The sequence below is a fragment of the Labrus mixtus genome, chromosome 4, assembly GCF_963584025.1.
Source record: "Labrus mixtus chromosome 4, fLabMix1.1, whole genome shotgun sequence".
NCBI classification, from domain to species: domain Eukaryota; kingdom Metazoa; phylum Chordata; class Actinopteri; order Labriformes; family Labridae; genus Labrus; species Labrus mixtus.
In genome coordinates, this window is record NC_083615.1 from 13,638,051 (window position 1) to 13,656,035 (window position 17,985).

The 17,985-nt window shown below is 39.8% G+C and overlaps 2 protein-coding genes across 2 annotated transcripts; one reads left to right on the plus strand and one right to left on the minus strand.

Annotated features, from left to right (window-relative positions):
• The first annotated feature begins 4,047 nt into the window (after positions 1-4,047).
• LOC132972839 (maternal protein exuperantia-1-like) lies at positions 4,048-6,426 on the plus strand. The gene is made up of 3 exons (XM_061035953.1): positions 4,048-4,345; positions 5,049-5,878; positions 5,929-6,426. Exons 1-2 carry the CDS (start codon positions 4,273-4,275, stop codon positions 5,789-5,791), a joined length of 816 nt encoding a protein of 271 aa, XP_060891936.1. The 5' UTR covers positions 4,048-4,272; the 3' UTR covers positions 5,792-5,878; positions 5,929-6,426.
• A 282-nt stretch (positions 6,427-6,708) lies between these two features.
• mpi (mannose phosphate isomerase) lies at positions 6,709-17,905 on the minus strand. The gene is made up of 8 exons (XM_061035952.1): positions 17,865-17,905; positions 16,859-16,986; positions 15,291-15,491; positions 14,963-15,104; positions 14,360-14,539; positions 13,490-13,663; positions 12,191-12,399; positions 6,709-10,195 (listed from the first exon to the last, which is right to left on the minus strand). The coding sequence occupies exons 1-8, from the start codon at positions 17,878-17,880 to the stop codon at positions 9,977-9,979; spliced, it is 1,269 nt and encodes a 422-aa protein (XP_060891935.1). The 5' UTR covers positions 17,881-17,905; the 3' UTR covers positions 6,709-9,976.
• Positions 17,906-17,985: the final 80 nt, after the last annotated feature.

Here is a 17,985-nt window from a genome sequence, read left to right on the forward strand (position 1 = left end):
TTGTGGAAAATAGCATTTATTTACTTAATTTAATCGTGAATTGGTTTCATTTTCAAACATAGTCTACCTAGAATAAGTTTTTATTCTCATGAGTTGTCCACGCGACAGTTGCCACAACAAAAGCCTTTTTTATTTTTTTTTCAACTTCCTGTCATCCACCGGGTGAAAAGTGAAAGTAAACGAACAGCGAGGAAGATTCCACCTTCACAGAGGGAAAAAAAACCACAACTCTTTTGTTGTGTAAATGTGACCCTGGTACCGGACGAGCAGGGCACAGCTGAACGGGAGGAGATTCACAGGAAGGAGAAAAGAAAACTCTTCGAGTTTCTCTTCTACTAAAATGAAAGTTACAATGACTGGTTTAGGTTTTGTAATGCCTAGGGAGTGATTCACCTGTGGCTCCCACCCCTGTGGACGAGGTGCAGTGGAGGATATAACAGCTGATTTTACGGGACTGACTTCACATGAAATCTGTCACAGAAACGATCAGCTGATTTCACTTCCCTATGTCCACGGTGAGTTCGCGTCAAGTTATTTTGCTTCCATTATTAACTCTGTTCATTTTTAAATGTTTTATTAAACTAAAAAGTTCGTGTAGGTCAGTAGGCTACATTTAAAAAAAAATACTTATCTCTTTAAATCCCGCAGATGTCTGACTTCAAAACCATCGTTTTCTTTGACTTGGAGACCACTGGATTAGGTAAGAATCACTTTATATCATTACTACTTTGAGTTTTTCTGCTTGTCAGCATTTTATTAGTTATAATGTAATTAATGAAGTTAAATATAATCCTACATTTTTGTACTATCTGTGATGAGTGAGTCCGTGACTTTAATCAACAAGCCTAATAAAATCAACCCAAAATCAAATTATCGAAAAAAATATGGACGAAATGTGGGGGGATAAAAATCAATGTTGATTTGTTATTGTTTTTTTAGGTTAGGATTTTTTGATTGGCTGTAATATATCTGAATCAAAATAAAAACCTAATGGGGCAGTAGTTTTAGTGCGCGTGCCCCATGTATGGAGGCTGTGGTCCTCCAAGCGGGCGACCTAGGTTCAAATCCGATATGTGACTCCTTCCCCGCATCTCTCCAAAAAAGGCATAAAAAGCCCAAAAGTTAATCTTAAAAAAAAAAAAAAAAGGAAAATTAAAGGAAAAAAAAAATCCAGATTGAGGTAAAAACAAAAAACTTGAGGTCATAATGTTTTTCACAATTTTCCAAAAAATGTTATTGGCATCCAGAACACAGTTACCGGTAAATCAACAGTAAATGTAATTGTAAGTTGCAGTCAAATTGCGTTAGTGAGCTCAAAGAGAAAAATAATTGGGCTAGTGCATCCTTAATAGAATTATTTTCAAAACTTTCAGCCACTTCTTCTTTACTTAATTACAAAGATTTGTTTTTAAATAAGATAGTAATTCAGTTTAAAGTAAAATAAAATGGAATAACAAGTTGTAAATACGTGTTGTTCAAACACTGCTCAGAACCATTACATCATTTTGTGGACTGTTAACCCACAGCTTTTATTTCTTGATTAAAGTGTCATAACTGTTGCCTTCTTTCACCTGCTATCTAAAGTGTTAACGACCCAATAATATTTTTATCAGTTCAATTGCTGTCCGCAGGCATCAGGTGGAGTCTTCATGTTGATTAGGAGAATCAGACTGCGTTTCATTTTCTATTCTTTTGCTCTCTAATCTTCTCACGTGTGCATTATGACTCCCTAATATCACTTCCAGTTCTTGAGAAATAAAAGCTCACAGTTTAGAATGAAAAGGGGCGGAGCTGTTTTGTATGTTCAGAATTACACAATTGAGTTCACTTCTGTGTCCGACCACAAACCAGCCTCTGAGACTTCCTGTTGCAGACACATGAGGCCTCAGCTACATGACATAATCGAAGGGACATGCTGTTCTGACATTTTCTAGAAATGTTCAGGGTTGCATGTGTGAAAACAGCGATGGACAGCTGTCACACCAGCTCACATTAACTTTTCTAACTATGAAATGGGAGTTCATTTTAACCGCACCAGTAGAAGACCAGCATGGACCAGCTTCATTTATATTTTCTTTTGCCCTTAACGCCATTTAACCCATCCATCTCTGTTCTACTTTCAGACACTACTGTGTGTGACATCATCCAGTTGTCAGCCGTCTGTGGGGAGAAGGTCTTTAATGTCTACACCGTCCCCCGTAGGGAGCTCACTGAGAGCGCCCGAAAAGTCACAGGCTTCACCGTCAGTGATGGCGCCCTGTTTCTCAAAGGGAGACCTGTGAACACCATCCCTCTGGTCGAGGCTCTGACCTCCTTCATCGCCTTTCTTCGCTCCTTCCGCCACCCTCTGCTGCTGGCAGCGCACAGTGCCCGGCGGTTTGATGCACCGGTGCTCATGAGAGTGCTGCGACAGGTCTCCCTGCGGCAGGAGTTCCTGGAGGTGGTGTCGGGGTTTCTGGACACCTTCCTGCTGAGCAAGAATGTCTATTACGGTTTGGCCAGTTATTCTCAGGTCAATTTGGTCGACCACTACCTTGGAAAGACCTACGACGCCCACAACGCTGTGGAAGACGCCCGGATGCTGCAGGAGCTGTTCAACAATTGGAGCCCTAACAGACGGACTGTCTCGAGGTTCATCTACAACGCGGCGCTTTCATTTTAACAAAGCTACAGCAATCAATCTGACCAAAACAACCAAAATATTTTATTTATGATAAAAAACATTGTGTTGTCATCATGCACCCTCAGGTGGTTTGACGTGCATATTTTGGATGTTCAGTAAAAGAAAACAGGTGATGGTTAAATTATCTTTGGTGTGTTAGGAGAGAAATAATGAATGTCATAACCCAAAAATACAGGCATGTATAATTTTTATTCTGTGAAATGATTTATATTTAGTTTTTAAGCTTTTTTCTAACTCACTGTAACATGTCTCATCTTCATAACTGTTGTACTCTTTGTACCTCTGGTGAATTGTTGCACTTTTTTCAAACATAGACAATAAACATCATGTAATTATTATAAACAACTTGGTGCTTTTTTTTTTTTTAAAGGTTTATTTCTGGCTTTTTGTGCCTTTATTTGAGAGATACAGTAGGACAGTGAGTCAGAAATCTGGGATAGAGAGAGAGTGGGCAGTGACATGCGGGAATGGAGCCACAGGTCGGATTCAAGCCCGGTCCACCTGCTTGGATGACCATGGCCTCTTTACATGGGGCGCGCACAGTAACCACTAAGCTACCGGTGCCCCAGTGCTTTTTTTTTATTTTTCCAAGGGATAATGTTGCACCAATTTTCAATAACCAGAAAGGAAAAATAGTGAAAGAGTTGTTTGTTCCCTTTGAAAATGTTGTTTAGGTGTACTGTATGTTGTTTATGCTGTTAGCACAACAAAACTTAAGTGGAAAGCAACATAAGAATCTGTCCTCAATTATTTCAAAAATAAATTTCCAGAAGAGTTCAGCGCGCTTTCAATAAGCTTTGATGAAAATATATTTTAATTCCTGTTAGCCTCATTGTTATAAAAGAGAGGACAATTGGTTATCACAGCTTCATTAAAAAATAATGATTAAAACATTAAAATCCATTAAACACAAAAATAAGTAAACAAACAAAAAGGATTCTTTGTTTTTGATACTTAAAAAAAGGAAATAAGGACACACCTAAAAAATAATTAAAATGTTTCTGAAAATATAAACATTAATAAATTCAGATGAAAAAGGAAGAATTGCACTAAAATACAATAATTTTGGACATAAATATTTTTAAATGAGAGGATCATAATCGCAGTATTTTTTTTTGCTGATAGATTGTATATTGACTTCCTCTAAATATATTACTTATATTTAGGTGTTTAAGTTGGTCTTCTTCCATCTCGGTAAATATGCGACTAAAATTTCTGTTGGATTAAATAAAAAATATACCTTATACTGACTCAGTATTGTATCCACCTTTTTATTGAGTACTATCTTGTTGCATTTTGATTTGACTCCTGAAGGAGGCAGCATTGTGCCTGCGACGCGTGTTTGGTTCATATTTTAGAGGAGAAGAAGAAAGTGTTTGTCTGCGCTTGCGCAACTTTCTCAGCTGTGTGTAGGTGCCCCGCACACAGTTCAGAGTATTTACCCGGGTGTTTAAAACCACGGACAGAAAGTCAACATGGGATACAAACGACGAGCGAAATACTTTGGTCATTTCCTTTAGTCTGTATTTGTTTCTCTAGTCTGTTTTCCTCTTAATTTGTTTTATTTATATCATTGAGGCGGAGGCGGGATGCAAAACTCAGACGGAGCTGAAAAGTGTCGACAGTCGCTGGTTTTCTTTGACTTGGAGACAACTGGTCTGGGTGAGATCACCTGTTCACCTGTTCACCTGTCCTGTGCTGTTTAGGACTACAGCTAATGGTCTATTTAATTTTCAACAAAACGACAACAAATGGTCCCAAAATCCGCATTAATTTGCCTTTATTGATAACTCATTGGCTTTTTGTTGAATGGGTGAAGAGGCCATTAACACCAAACAACATTTTCCTGCTTATGAAATAACAGAAACTTATAAAACCAAATACACGAAGCCTTAATTAATTAACTGATTATCCAAATTGTCCAAAAATAAATTCTCATAAGGGATGGTCCAGGCCCTTCACATTTTGGATCAGTGTTTATGCTCTACTTGTTTTGTTGTTTTTTATTTCCAGTGAATCAGAACCCTGTGACTCCCACTATATTAATGTCAATGTGTTTTCATGTGATGAATTGCTTGATTTTTTTTAGGGTTTAATTTGATGAATCTGCATTTGAAATCAACACACATTGGTATGACAGTAATGATCATTTAATATTAGTAATGTTTTCAATTTTGCATCAAATTAGCTCAAGTTGTAACATCCAAGAAATGGCAACATTTTCTAAATGTTGTTGATATAAATGTCGCTAAACCAAGTGAAGTTCTAAATTTGCTGCTTTAACATTCAGTGTCAGTATCATCTAAAAAGACAACATTTAAAGCACATGAAGTGAAGCCTTTCCTCTGCATGTTTTTTCTACCAGATCAGAGTTGTGAAATCGTCCAGCTGGCTGCGGTGAGCGGAGGTCACTCCCTCAATCTCTACGTCATCCCTCGATGTCGGATGCAGCCAGGAGCCGCCAAAGTCACCGGCTTCAGGGTTCGCAGACACAGACTGTACCTCCATCGCCAGCTCGTCCTCACCAACTCCCTGAGAGAGGTCCTCGTCTCCTTCATAGCTTTCCTGCAAATGCTCGAACGCCCCCTTGTCGTCGGCCACAACATTCGGCGCTTTGACTGTCGCCTGCTGGCTCGAGCTCTGGACGAACTTGACCTCAGAGCAGAGTTTGACTCTTCGATCTCAGGCTGCGTCGACACTCTGCTGCTGACTCGGGAGATGCTGAAGGACCGCGACCTCAAGAGTTTTCGACAGGAGAACCTGGTCAGGGAGTTACTGGGTGTGGACTACAAGGCCCATGATGCTTTGGAGGATGTGCGGGCATTACAGGCTCTGTACAGTGTGCTTCAGCCCACACCTGAGTTGATCCACAGGCACAGATTTACTCTGGACACCATGAAAAACAAACCTGCTGTTAAAGCTGCTAAATCCAAAGTGGCCTGTGCTCCTCCACAACAGCGCCCTCTGTGGGAGCACTTCAGAAAGACAGTGAAGCTCACAGGAGACAAAGCAGAGGAGCATGAGGAAGAACCCAAATCAGTGACGTACAATGAGATAATTACACAGGCGACTGGCAGCTTGGTGGATAGTAGAACACATAAAACATGACTGAAGAGAAATCACCTCCAACATCCTCTTTAGTGACCCAAAGAGAAACAAAATGAACAAATGTGCAAAAATATGATTCCAGCAGGAGTTTGTTGAAGCTTTTAAGAGGTGAGACAATGCACACGGTTCCACCTCAGCTGAATGCAGCACTTACTTTAGGTTGTGATGGCCTTTATTTCTTTTAGACATCCCTGGCTTTGGATTTGGATTTGTCAATCTGAGGTCTACGATCTGTAAGTGTCAACCTTTCAAAAAAAAAAAACCCACATGCACTTTAGAGGAAGAGAAGGACGAGGTTGTTGACATCTTGGTCTGTAGCTGCTCTTGTGGTTGATCAAAGGGAACCTTAAGATTACTGTCTGTTGGGTCTTCACTTATAGATGACTGTTATCTGCATAAAGTGCACTTTGTATAAAGCCAACACTTACACGTCTGTTAATGAGATACTAAAGAGTGAAGATTTCAAGTATGTGTCTCTAACTTCTATAAACAGCAGAACTTGATTTTCAGTCACCACTGTTTGTTACTGAGAATGTTTTTAGTTCTTTTTTTCTGAATTCTCTTCAAGTTTTTGGTGAGCTCTAGTGATGTTTTTTTAAGTTTATAAATGTGTTAATAAATAATGTATATTTGCACAGTGTGTCCAGAATGATTAGACTTAATCGCTGGTTAACGCTTGAGAAACATGAATATTTAAACTTCCAGTTGGGATGGGAGAAGTTGCTGAAATCAACATCAATATCTGTACAAAATAATTAATATCATTAATAATTGGTTAATTACTGTTAAGAACATTAAAATCATCACATTTTCCCCAGCTCAAGTAATCAGGTACTAACCCTGATGAAAATCCTGTTCTATACATTTCTAGACTGACCCGATCTAAAGCTAATTTCACAACAAACGGCACAGACACAGTAAGTAACAAGGCTTTATTAAACCAGTTTCTACATACACATGTCCTCTTCAGTCTCAGGCTACTTAATCACCAAACTCAAAAATATGACACTATGTCCTCAATGTGGAAGTACTCAAAAGGAAAATTCCTCACAAAGGTCAATCAACATGAAAACATTGTGGCCTTCAGATCAGTGTGCACTCAAAGGACATGAGTTAAAGAGAAACAAAAAAATCAGTGCAAAGTCTTGGAAGAACAGCGTTAAAGTGAAGTAAAACAAGATCAGTAACAAAGGTGTGATTATCAAATGAGATATTAAAGTGACCTCTTGTTTTATTTAGCAACTTAATCTCCATCTGGAAATATGATTAAAAAAAATAAAGATGTAGGATGATTGTTTTCATGTTCCAACAATGTAGCTCTTTCAAGGTCTGACTCCCGTCTTGTATCTGTTAATTATCTTCCATTCAAACAGTCTTTACAACAACAAACATCATAAAGGTTTTAGTGCATCTATAGTAAGGACAAGCATATTGATCGACCTTCATCACTGGTACATTAATGACAAAGGAAACAAAGCATCACCAGGGTTGGTTCACTTCACCAAAGTCACTGTCACAGGTCAAGCTCTGCTTTCCTTTCCAAATGTTAGAATCAAGATTACATATAAAAGCTGTTACAACAGTGAGATTCACGTCATGATTGTTAGGTTTCAAACGGCCCCTGGTATAAACTGGGATACTACACAGACATTTCAAACCAAGCTGAAATAACAGTAACAGAGTTTACACTTGCGTAGCAACATGTTGGAAGGTGGTGACCAGAAAAGATCTCAAAGTGGAGACAAACCACCAACCTCATGATGTCATAATGTACAAAGTGAGACCTTATAATACAGGGTGTCTTCAGGCGTCATCTCTCTCACTATAGACGAATCAGTACAAACAATAACACATGCAAAAGTCTGAAAAATTTGGCTCCAAATAGTCAGAAATACAGACATGTTGATTCCTTTAACACTATAAAATTGAATGCAGCATTTTGTCACACGACTGTACAGGACGTTGTTTCAAAGAGATGTTCCGATACCATCACCTTCTGATTCCAATATCATAACTTCAGTATTGGCTGATACTCAGTACCCCATACCAAACAATAAATAACTGTTTACTAACCCTGTGTACAGTATGTTATAATATTGCTGTACCTGAGAGAACAGAGTCTCAAGCAGTGACACATGTATATGCGCAGTTACTCTCCAGTTGAGAGACCATCTTGTCTTAATTATATATCTTTTCCGTAAGTGTTTGAAAACTGCATTTGAAGGATATGTGTATATCTCTATCTATCTATCTCTACAGATCTGAGAAAGATATCGGCCGACATATCGGTATCAGATTATTATCTCTCCAATATCGGTATCAGACCAAAAAAATCCTGCATCGGTCGGGCCCTAATTTTAAGTTCAAAATACAGCCTTAAAATGTGTGACGGGAAGCACTGATGGATGACATTTTGCCCGCTATGATTGAAGTTACTGTCTGCAAGCAAAGGCACTGTAGTTGTTTGATAAATTACCTGAAATCAGGTTCTGTGCCTTTCTAAAACACAAGCTGCCATCTGCAGTTGTAATATTTCATTTTATGCAATGAACATCACTTCATATGTGAAACACAAAGCAGATGCCATGCATACAGGTTTCTACCAGTGGCTAATTTGCAGCCCCTGTCTCTGGCTGTATGTGGTTTGTGTTGTATAGTTGCTGCACAGATTACTCCTTTCGTCATTTTTAAAGAGGTGCTAATAAATAATGGTGTTGGATCTGTGCCTTGTGTACTTGCAGAATCAACACTTTAAGCAGCATCAGGATTATTTCTTATACTGGGGCTGGTACTGGAACAACTCTTATTTTCAGTCATATAGAAGATAAAGTTTTATAAAGATACATTCCTGGTTCTAATGGTGGCGTGCTGAATGGGATGAAGATAGTAGGTGGCCTTTCTTTGCTTGCTCCTATTTTGTGTTTTTTTATGATTTCTACGACTGTTCACTACTTTGAGGAGAAGTTTCCAGACTGTAAACATGCGTTCGTAACAGTTACATGCAGTAACACTCTCCGGGGGAGGGGGGTGTTGAGATAGATGACCCCCCTCCAGTATTACTGCTCTGAGTCAAACATGCACAGGCATCTCAGCATTACACTATATGCTCTCAACGAAGAATGGATGTTTCCCAGAGGTGGGTTTTTAATAGTTCAAGCTTAACTCAAATGATTAAACAGGTCGTTGCACCCTGCAGAGAGACAACTGCTGGCTAATATATCAGACATGCTCAGTGGTGCTGTAGTTGCACAAAGCAGCAAGTGGTGGTGAACTGCATCAGTGTAAACATTTCCCCCACCCTGCTGCAGTGCAGTCTGACTTATCAAGGTTGGTGCAAGTAATTATCATTGTGTCAGACCTGAAGGTAGGAATATTCAGCTGTAAGTGTATTAGGAATAAAATGAAAAATGTCTACAACACTGAAGAGAAACCCTTCAAATAGAAATATTCATCAATTGAGTACAAACTAGACTTTTTTTTTTAGGTGGAGTGATTCTCAGGCTTCCCGTTTATATTTGAATGATTTTGGGAAAACTAGATGAACTAATATGTTTGTAGATTAGTTCATCTAGAGCTTCTGATTGTATCTCGTGGTCTTCATCGGCGGGTTTTGTTTGCTTGCTTATCTTGTATATTTTTTACTTTTATATTTTTCGTATCTCCTCTGAGCTCTCTAAGATGTTTAGCTGCTCAACAGCTACTTAACAGATGTTATATACAGAAAGTTTTCTCACCTGTTTCCAAGAGAGAAAGGAACTATTTAATGTAACATTTTCACTCTTAATCCTTCATCATGAACTTTGTGTCTTTTCAGTGTTGTGGAAATATTTTACTTTTTATTGTTAGTACATACCGAGCACCTATAGATTATGAAGGATGTACTCATCCTCCATGTGTTTAAGATGTTAGTGCACTACTACAGGTAAAAAAGTTAAAACCAGTTTAAATCCAGTGGAAATTAAAAACTGCTTGTTGTTAAAACCTAAGGGACACTGTTGTGTTTGGTTAGGGGGGGGGAGCAGTGGGCACAGATGGGCATCAACACTGTCTTAAACCTTGAGTGTACTACCTTCTCACAGAGTGATGCGACCATTGGGCTCAATCCAAAACACAAAGTCGATGTCGCTGAGTCACACCAGAGGGAAACAAACACGGGTGGTCTGAAGGTTTCTTGCTCACTCACAGCTACAGGAGGCAGCAGGCCCTGAACATGTTCATCCCTGACTGGGAGGTGATGTGCAGAGCGACGCTCTCGTTAGCTGAAACAAACAGGACGGTGCCGCGTCTCAGCGTGACGTCAGAGAGGGCGGCGGCTGAGGTTGCCGTGGCGTCCCCTTCAATGACCAGAAGGATGCTGGCACTGTCGACCGGCGCTACAGTGTACTGCTTCACTGAGGCCGGGACCTGTGGGACAGAATGTCACCCTGTTACAGTGGGTGCATTGTGACTGTAATACACACTTTGATGGTGCTCTCATAAGCAGGAGTTAAGTTATGATGTCACATGAGGCCAAGTTAATGTGGGGTGACTTTATACATGGTGGAAGTGCAAAACAAAATTACAAAGTGTGAAACACTTTTACAAAGCTTGAGACAAATTTACATTTTAAAAAACATTTTTACATTTTATTAAAAAAAAGTTACAAAACCCAAAACACTTTTACAAGCGCTGAGACAAATTGACAAGTGTTCTGCCACTTGTAAATGTATTTCAGCGCTTGTAAAAGTGTTTCACATCTTGTACATTTGTTTAATAAAATGTAAATGTCTTTTGTCCTTGGTAAAAGTGTTTTGGTTTTGAACTTTGTTTTTCAAAATGTAAATTTGTCTCACACTTCGAAATTTTGTTTCGCACTTCCCAGCCAGTATATATATATATATATATATATATATATATATTAAAAGTTTTAATCGCATGAGTTCCTGTGATTAATCGCATTGTTATACGCAAATTCCAATAATGAATTAAAAAGTATTGTATAGTGCACTTTTATTGTAAATGTACTTCTCAACTTAAACAATGTAATCAAAGCAAATAAATACAAAACTAAAGCTCATTGCATTCGTTGCAGTCTGGACGCAGAGTGGTGTGGGTCTCCTCTCTCCTCTCTGACTGACAGCCTGTGAGTGCTTTTGGAAGGGGGAGGGGCTCACGGCAGCACCCGCTGTTCGTTAGTGATGGGAAAAGCAGTTCTTTTCAGTGTACTGAATCAATAGAATCAGTTCAGTAAAGTGATTCGTTCAAAAGATTCGTTCACCGAATCGTTCAGTACTTCTCCGCAGCTCTGTCTGTGAATCAGAATTTAATAAACTGAAACACGGCCAAACGTTTAGTTCTGCTCACGATCGTACTGAGAACAGCCGGTGGTGAATAATAAACCAATGAGCTGAGAATTTAGTTGGATAAAGTTACAGTTTGCAAACTGAAAGCTGCTAAAACAATCACATTTATTTTCCCCGACCGTTCTGTTCAGTACGTTCAGTACTGGAGGGTGGGCGGGCTTTGAGTGACTCTTACGGTCTAGAGAGAGAGACACGAGACGGGAGAGAGGAGAGCGCAACTGAAGTTGAGAAATGAACGACTCTTTTCAGTAAGTGATTCAGTTCAGTTCGTTCACCCAGATGATTCGTTCGTTTTTTGAACGAATCGTTCATGAACTACACATCACTACTGCTCGTTGAGGAGCAGTACGTGCTTTCACGTCAGTTTCTTACACCAAAAAAGTCTCCAATAACACCAGAAAAAGTCGCTAGATTTGTCGCTAGTAGCTGTTGACAAAAAAAGTCGTCAAGGGGGTTTGGAAAGTCGCCAGATTTAGCGAGAAAGTCGCCAAGTTGGCAACACTGTTTCCTGTGAGCACCGCAGCAGTCATGCGCAGCAGTAAGCAACAAAAATTGCGTTAATGCGAGATAGAATAATTGTCGGCGATAATTAATTAATGAGTTAACGTGAAAATAACACGTTAACGTGCCCATCCCTAATATATATATATATATATATATATATATATATATATACACACAGTGGGGATTATGGGGATTAACTGAACTGTTTATGCTGCTGTCTCTGACAAACTTTAAAGCAGATTGAACAGATTTTTTCCTGGCTGTAATGTTGATGTCATAGCAGGAAAACCAACAGTGCAACAGCAGAAGTGCCAAGAGGGTTGACTCATCAAGACAGATTTCACATAATAAAGCTAAGCTTGTTTCGTCTCCACATTAAAACGGCACACCTTTAATTTGAAGTCAGACAAACTTTTAAAAGCTGTAAATGTTTCTTATTTTTTTATTGATTATCAAAGTGACACACTGGAGGAATTTAAAGTCCACCAAAGTCCTAAATCTACTTTATAAATGTATGGTTTTATCAGGTTGAAGCGAGAAGGGGGTTTCCTACCTGTATCCTCATGACCGTGAAGTCTGGCACTGGGGGGTCGTACAGGGACACAAAGGGGTCTGAGGCATCTTGTTCACACGGGAAGATTTTGGAGCTGGCGGAGGCCGGGGTGTAGCTCAGCATCTCACACAGCGTGTTCAAGTCGATGTATTTCGGTGTGAGACCGGCTCTCACTGTGTTGTCTGAGCAGGCCATGCACTCAATACAGTCTGGATTAAAAAAACAGAAGAAGAAGGAACTTTTAGATGGCAAGTATTGGACAAGCAGAGGGTGCGGTTTGCTCTTCTTTAAAGTGCATGTTAAGAACCTCTCTTATCTTTAAGTTCAATTTTGTCCTTTTTTTTTTTGTACTTTAGTTTTCCAAAAGTAAAACACCAATGTGACAAAATGAAAAGACATACGTAAAGCATACTATAAAAACAAAAACAAAACAATCAAACAAACCAGTAACATCAAAACACCAGTCCAAATTCATATGTCATGGGTATGTAAACCATCCCACTTAACACTAACCCTAACCCTTAACACTAGTATATAAATAAGCAACAACAAATAAACAAACAAACACACAAGACAAAACAAAAACCCTGCTGCCCATAGTTCGACCCCCGGTTCCACAACTGGGACCGATAACTTGAGATTAAGTTCAAGTAGATACAGTATGAAGCAAGCAAGTAAAAATTCATATTAGATTTTGTCCTTTACATGTGTAGGAAGTGTTTAAAAAAATATCATGCTCCTGCTTTCTTTTTAAAATACATCACTAATCGAGAATCTTCACCATGGAAATATTCTTTTAAGGCTGTAATGGCAGTGTGCTGTTTATCACTATTCCTCTCACTCTAACCCTGCCACAGTGGTTCAGATATTTACTTCAGTACGTCTTACAGAGGCATCAGTATTAATTTCAGTCAGTTTAATAACCATCAAAAAGCTCCTCACAGGTGCTTTAAATCATCTAATCAATTCTCAGATAGACAAACAATGTGAAATCAAATCAGTGTTGGATCTTAAATGCAACACAGGAGTTATTTCTCCTCCTCTACTTGTCCTTTTTACTTGTTCAGGTGTTGATTTACCAGAATGACCTTTGACAATCGGGGTCAACTCAAATTTAAATGTGGTGTAAATATAAATTAGTCAACAGTACCATAGAATAGAATAATTTCAGTCTTGTCCTCAAATACTTCCCCACTGACTATCTGTCATATCACAGCACATGAAAGTGTAAAAGTTCAGCTACTCGTGCTGTAGTCAGCCTGGATAAGATCTAGAGTGTTTGAAAAAGTATCATCTCACCTCCATAAATATATGCGTGAGGCTCATTGGCTCCCAGGAACATGGCCTGTCCCGGGTCCAATACCATGTAGTTGAGAAAGTAGATGGAGAAGCAGCCGATGTCTCCGGGGTACTGGGAGTGGAGGCGAAGCAACAGATCACCATTACTGCTGGATGTGTCCTTCCCTGCTGCCCCTGCATGGGTCACAAACACAGCCAGGAGTGTTTTTATGTGAGTAAGACACATTGCAGTAGTTACATGTTGTTGGTAGATTTAAAAAGAAACTGTCTGACAGGGATGAGGAGAGTCTCTGTGTCTCTGGTACTGAGATGAATGAGACAAAAAGAGGCAAAAAGCACTGACAAATCTGAACCTAGTGGTTATAATTTACTTCAAATTTCAAAAAGAACTTGTTTCATTACTGCAGAAGCAGAGTGGGAAATTCTGGCACAGCTTCCAGCAAAATAAATGTCCCTACTTTGACAGGCGGCTGTCGTATTTTAACCTGTAAAGACGCTGGCTGTCCTCTGTCGTGGCTTCTCATGACTAATTTTGTGCTTCTGCAAGTTCTACAACTAAGAGGAGGCTTTTTTTAAACTGGTGGATATGTGTTTTAACACCCCTTACATAAGTGGCCAGTAGTGTAAACTATGAGGAAATTAAGAATTGTGTAAACATATTGAGAAACCCTCTCATTGTGTTACGGATTTTAGCGTGCAACAAAGAAAAGGCTTCACTTCTAAACTCACACATCTTTTAGTGTTTTGACCCCTCGACTGCTCTCTACTTTTGATTAATGAAAAAACAACTAACATAGGGAATAAAACTGGAATTTAACTTTGTTTTTCTTTCCTTAGGAGCCTATAACTTACATCCCTCAGCCTCCTTACCCTCCTCAGTGACTCTCTTGACCAGCATGTTGAGCTGATCTACGAACACCTTCTTCTCACAGTTCATCATCCTTGTGAAGCACTTCTTCAGCACTTGGCTCGTTTGAACTGCATTTCCCATGCAGCCTCGCAGCTCGTCCGCCGCCTCATTGCCTACCAGAGCACGAAACTCCGGGACACCTGATGGATACACACACACACACGTCTGAATCGGTCTGAATGTATTTTTTGGGAAACATCTACCATTTAAAGGAAAGCTCTTTTTTATTTTTTTTTTTAAAGATTTATTTTTGGGCTTTTTGTGCCTCTATTGGAGAGATAGGACAGTGAAGAGAGTCGGAAATCAGGGAGAGAGAGAGAGTGGGGAACGACATGCGGGAAAGGAGCCACAGGCCGGATTCGAAGCCAGGCCGCCCGCCCGGGAGACCACAGCCTCCATACATGGGGCGCGCGCACCAACCACTGCGCCACCAGCGCCCCAAAGGAAAGCTCTTTGTATGATATTCAGTTTTCAACACTGTAAACCACATCTTTGTTCCTTTTAATCTCCATTAACTCTCTAAAGATCAATCCAAAATCCACTAATGTTCCCATGAGACTTACATTTAAGAAAGCCTAGTATCTCCTCCACTGGTCTGAAGCCGCAGAGGCCCTGGAAGCGGGTAAGCGCTATGGCCATCTCTGGCTTGTGGTTGTTGTCTGGATAGTGCTCCGGAAACTGAGCATGGAGACGAGCAGCTAACTCCTGACCAAACCATAATGATTGAAAAGAGAGAGGGTTAACAAAGAGGGCAGGCATAGCGCATAAAGACAAACATGAAACTGTTTTATGCATTGAAAAAAAAAAAAACATGTCCAGTCATTCTCCACTTCACAATAATGATTCATGGTACAGAGGATTTGAATGCTGCGTGGGTGCATGTGTACTCACTCTGTTGGGGTGGGCCTGTATGGACAGAGCTGTATTGACAGAGAGGACTTTGAAAAGGAAGGGCAGCTGACCGTGGAAGGTGTCTTTGACCTTGGAGCCCAGGCAGGCGGGGAAGTGGGCGATCCACTGGCCCAGCGTGGTCTGTGCGATCCTGTTGTCTTTAATCTGGGCATCACCTTTCGGGTGGGCACCCATCCACAGCTGGAAAACACAGCAGAGATAACTTTGAATGATTAGTAATACTCAAGTTGCAGGATGGGCTTTGTGACTGGAAAACTGAGGAGCTAAAATTCTGATTTAACTAGAAATAAATGTTGAAAAGTCAATTAACACGAACTAATGATCAGTTCTCCCTCCTTTAATCTCTGGTAACAAAGAGCCTGGTGTCCGACATTTACATTTCATCAAATTCTTTAATCTAAAGTGGGTTTTTTTTCTCAGTGACAAAGGAGGAATCCTCATCACCACACTCAGTAAATCACTCTGGATAAGAGGGTTACTACCTGAAATGTCAAAGAAGGATTTTGTCTTTCAGGGACTTGCACTTGTTGGTGGACAAACACTAACTGCAGCTACAGGGCTTAAACCTTGTAACCAGTAACCTTTTATTAAATAGCAGCTTTTTAAGTGAGCCTATATTTCTGCAAAACAACACACACACACACACACGTTTTACACTTGTTATTTCTGCATGATCGTCCCAAACATCTCACCTAAAATTAACCATAACAAAAGTAGAGGTCGACCAACATGTCACCGTTGTGGTCAAAAATGAAGTCACATGCCGTAATGTAGGATTGCGCATCCATGAAGATAACCATGAATGTTCATATGACCAAACCATGACATGTGACATTAATGTGGCACGCTGTGTGTGAAAATGTCAGCACTGCCATAACTGGAAGTGATGACCTTCATGACAAAACCCTGCAATAAGGAAAGACTTGGGGCAGGCATGAAGAGAACGAGGCGCTCTGCCAAGAAACTGAGGAACAACACCACATTTTATGGCCTGAATAATATAAAAATAAGGTCAGGATGATGCATTGTTGTACTGGATAGCACAAGTTCTAGATCTAAAAGATTATACAAAGTGGACACCAATTGTCACTGACCAAAAAACCGCCACACAAGTGTAGTCCTCTTTATCATCATCACTTATTCATGACTTTAATGTTTTTACTGCTTTTTTCCCCATTTGACAAAACTTGGAAACATAATGTGTCTCAGATGTGTAATGCAACGTATTTAAAAAAAGCACATCCAGTGTTTACAATTTTCAGTTCTGATTAAACTTTGTACACGTGGTGGTACACATTTCTGACTAGCCTATTGCTTGATTTCATCTGGAGAGGCTGACTTTCTTTGTTAACATATTTTATGTTCAAATAAGAGTTAAAATCATCTACTTGAAAACTAGAATGTGTAAAAAAAACTTGTTATTGCATTTAAAAATGTTTCTAGTTTCTGGCAGTAACCTCCAGTAGACTGGTAGAGTAGTGGGGTGTAAGTGTCTGCCTCAAGGGCCAGTCTAATTTGTGATTTGCCTGTGTGTGATATGACTTTACCTCTGCATAAGGCCTGCCCGCCTCGACGACAGCAAGCGGGTCGCCACCTATGACCAGTTTGGCCACCTCGCTGTCCTGACCAACCTTCCCCCATGCATAGTTTTGCACAGCACAGGTAAGGGGAAACACTGAGGAGGAAAGAAATCGATTCAATTCTTAAACAAAAAGTGAATACAGACTAATTTCTATACATTTGAATGCATCCAAAAGCTTTGAACTGTTACAAAAACGTGAATGGTATTCCTTATACAAGCGTACACTCTGTGTAGATGTGTGTGTAACAATGATTGTGTCAATACATGTTACATTATCTTAATATTACCCAATAGTATCACAGGAAAGAAAAGAAGGGGAAAGCACACTCTGTTCTCAACACTGCATATAATGTTGTGGATTATAATAAACTAGTAGGCCTATATGCATTTTAACAGTAGTAGTTAACAAAAACACCAGTAGCCAATGTTAACATTAGCTGCATAACAAAGGCATGGCATATCTTGACAGGGATAAATAGTCAAAAAAAAATAGCCAGCCTGGATATATACCAGCATAATGAAACAGTAAAAGAAGGGGGCGCAGATTCCACTGGGGATACATTATTTGGCAGAACACCGGGCAGCTGACGATGCAGCGTTCATTGACAGAAACGCACACAGTAAGCAGGATTACAGCTGAGCCAGAACTCCGGTTTGAATAAAATGTTGCTACCCTTATCTTACGGCTGTAGATATTTAAAATGTTCGTCAAGAAAGCCAACTGCGCGTTATTTCAATTAATTGCCCGTATTAACAGTGCTGCTTTAAAACACGATCCGAGTCCCATTGCAACAAACAAAACGCCGGCTGAATTAACAACATGGATGCTGCTCAACAAAGCTTTTCTGCTCAGTCCTTCCTTCACTATAACCTGTATCCGGTGTAACAACGCTGCACCCCTTTCTAGCTCCGTTTCTTTCGCTGGAACAGATCATTTCAAACAATTAACAGGAGGAGAAAATCTCACTCACCTCTTACTTCCTCCATGACTGTTGCGTTGGCTGTCAGATCCGTGGTGACGTCACGAATCGACGAAGAGCTTCGGAGATGTTTTTTTTTTTTTTTTTTCTATTTTATTCGTTATCATCATTG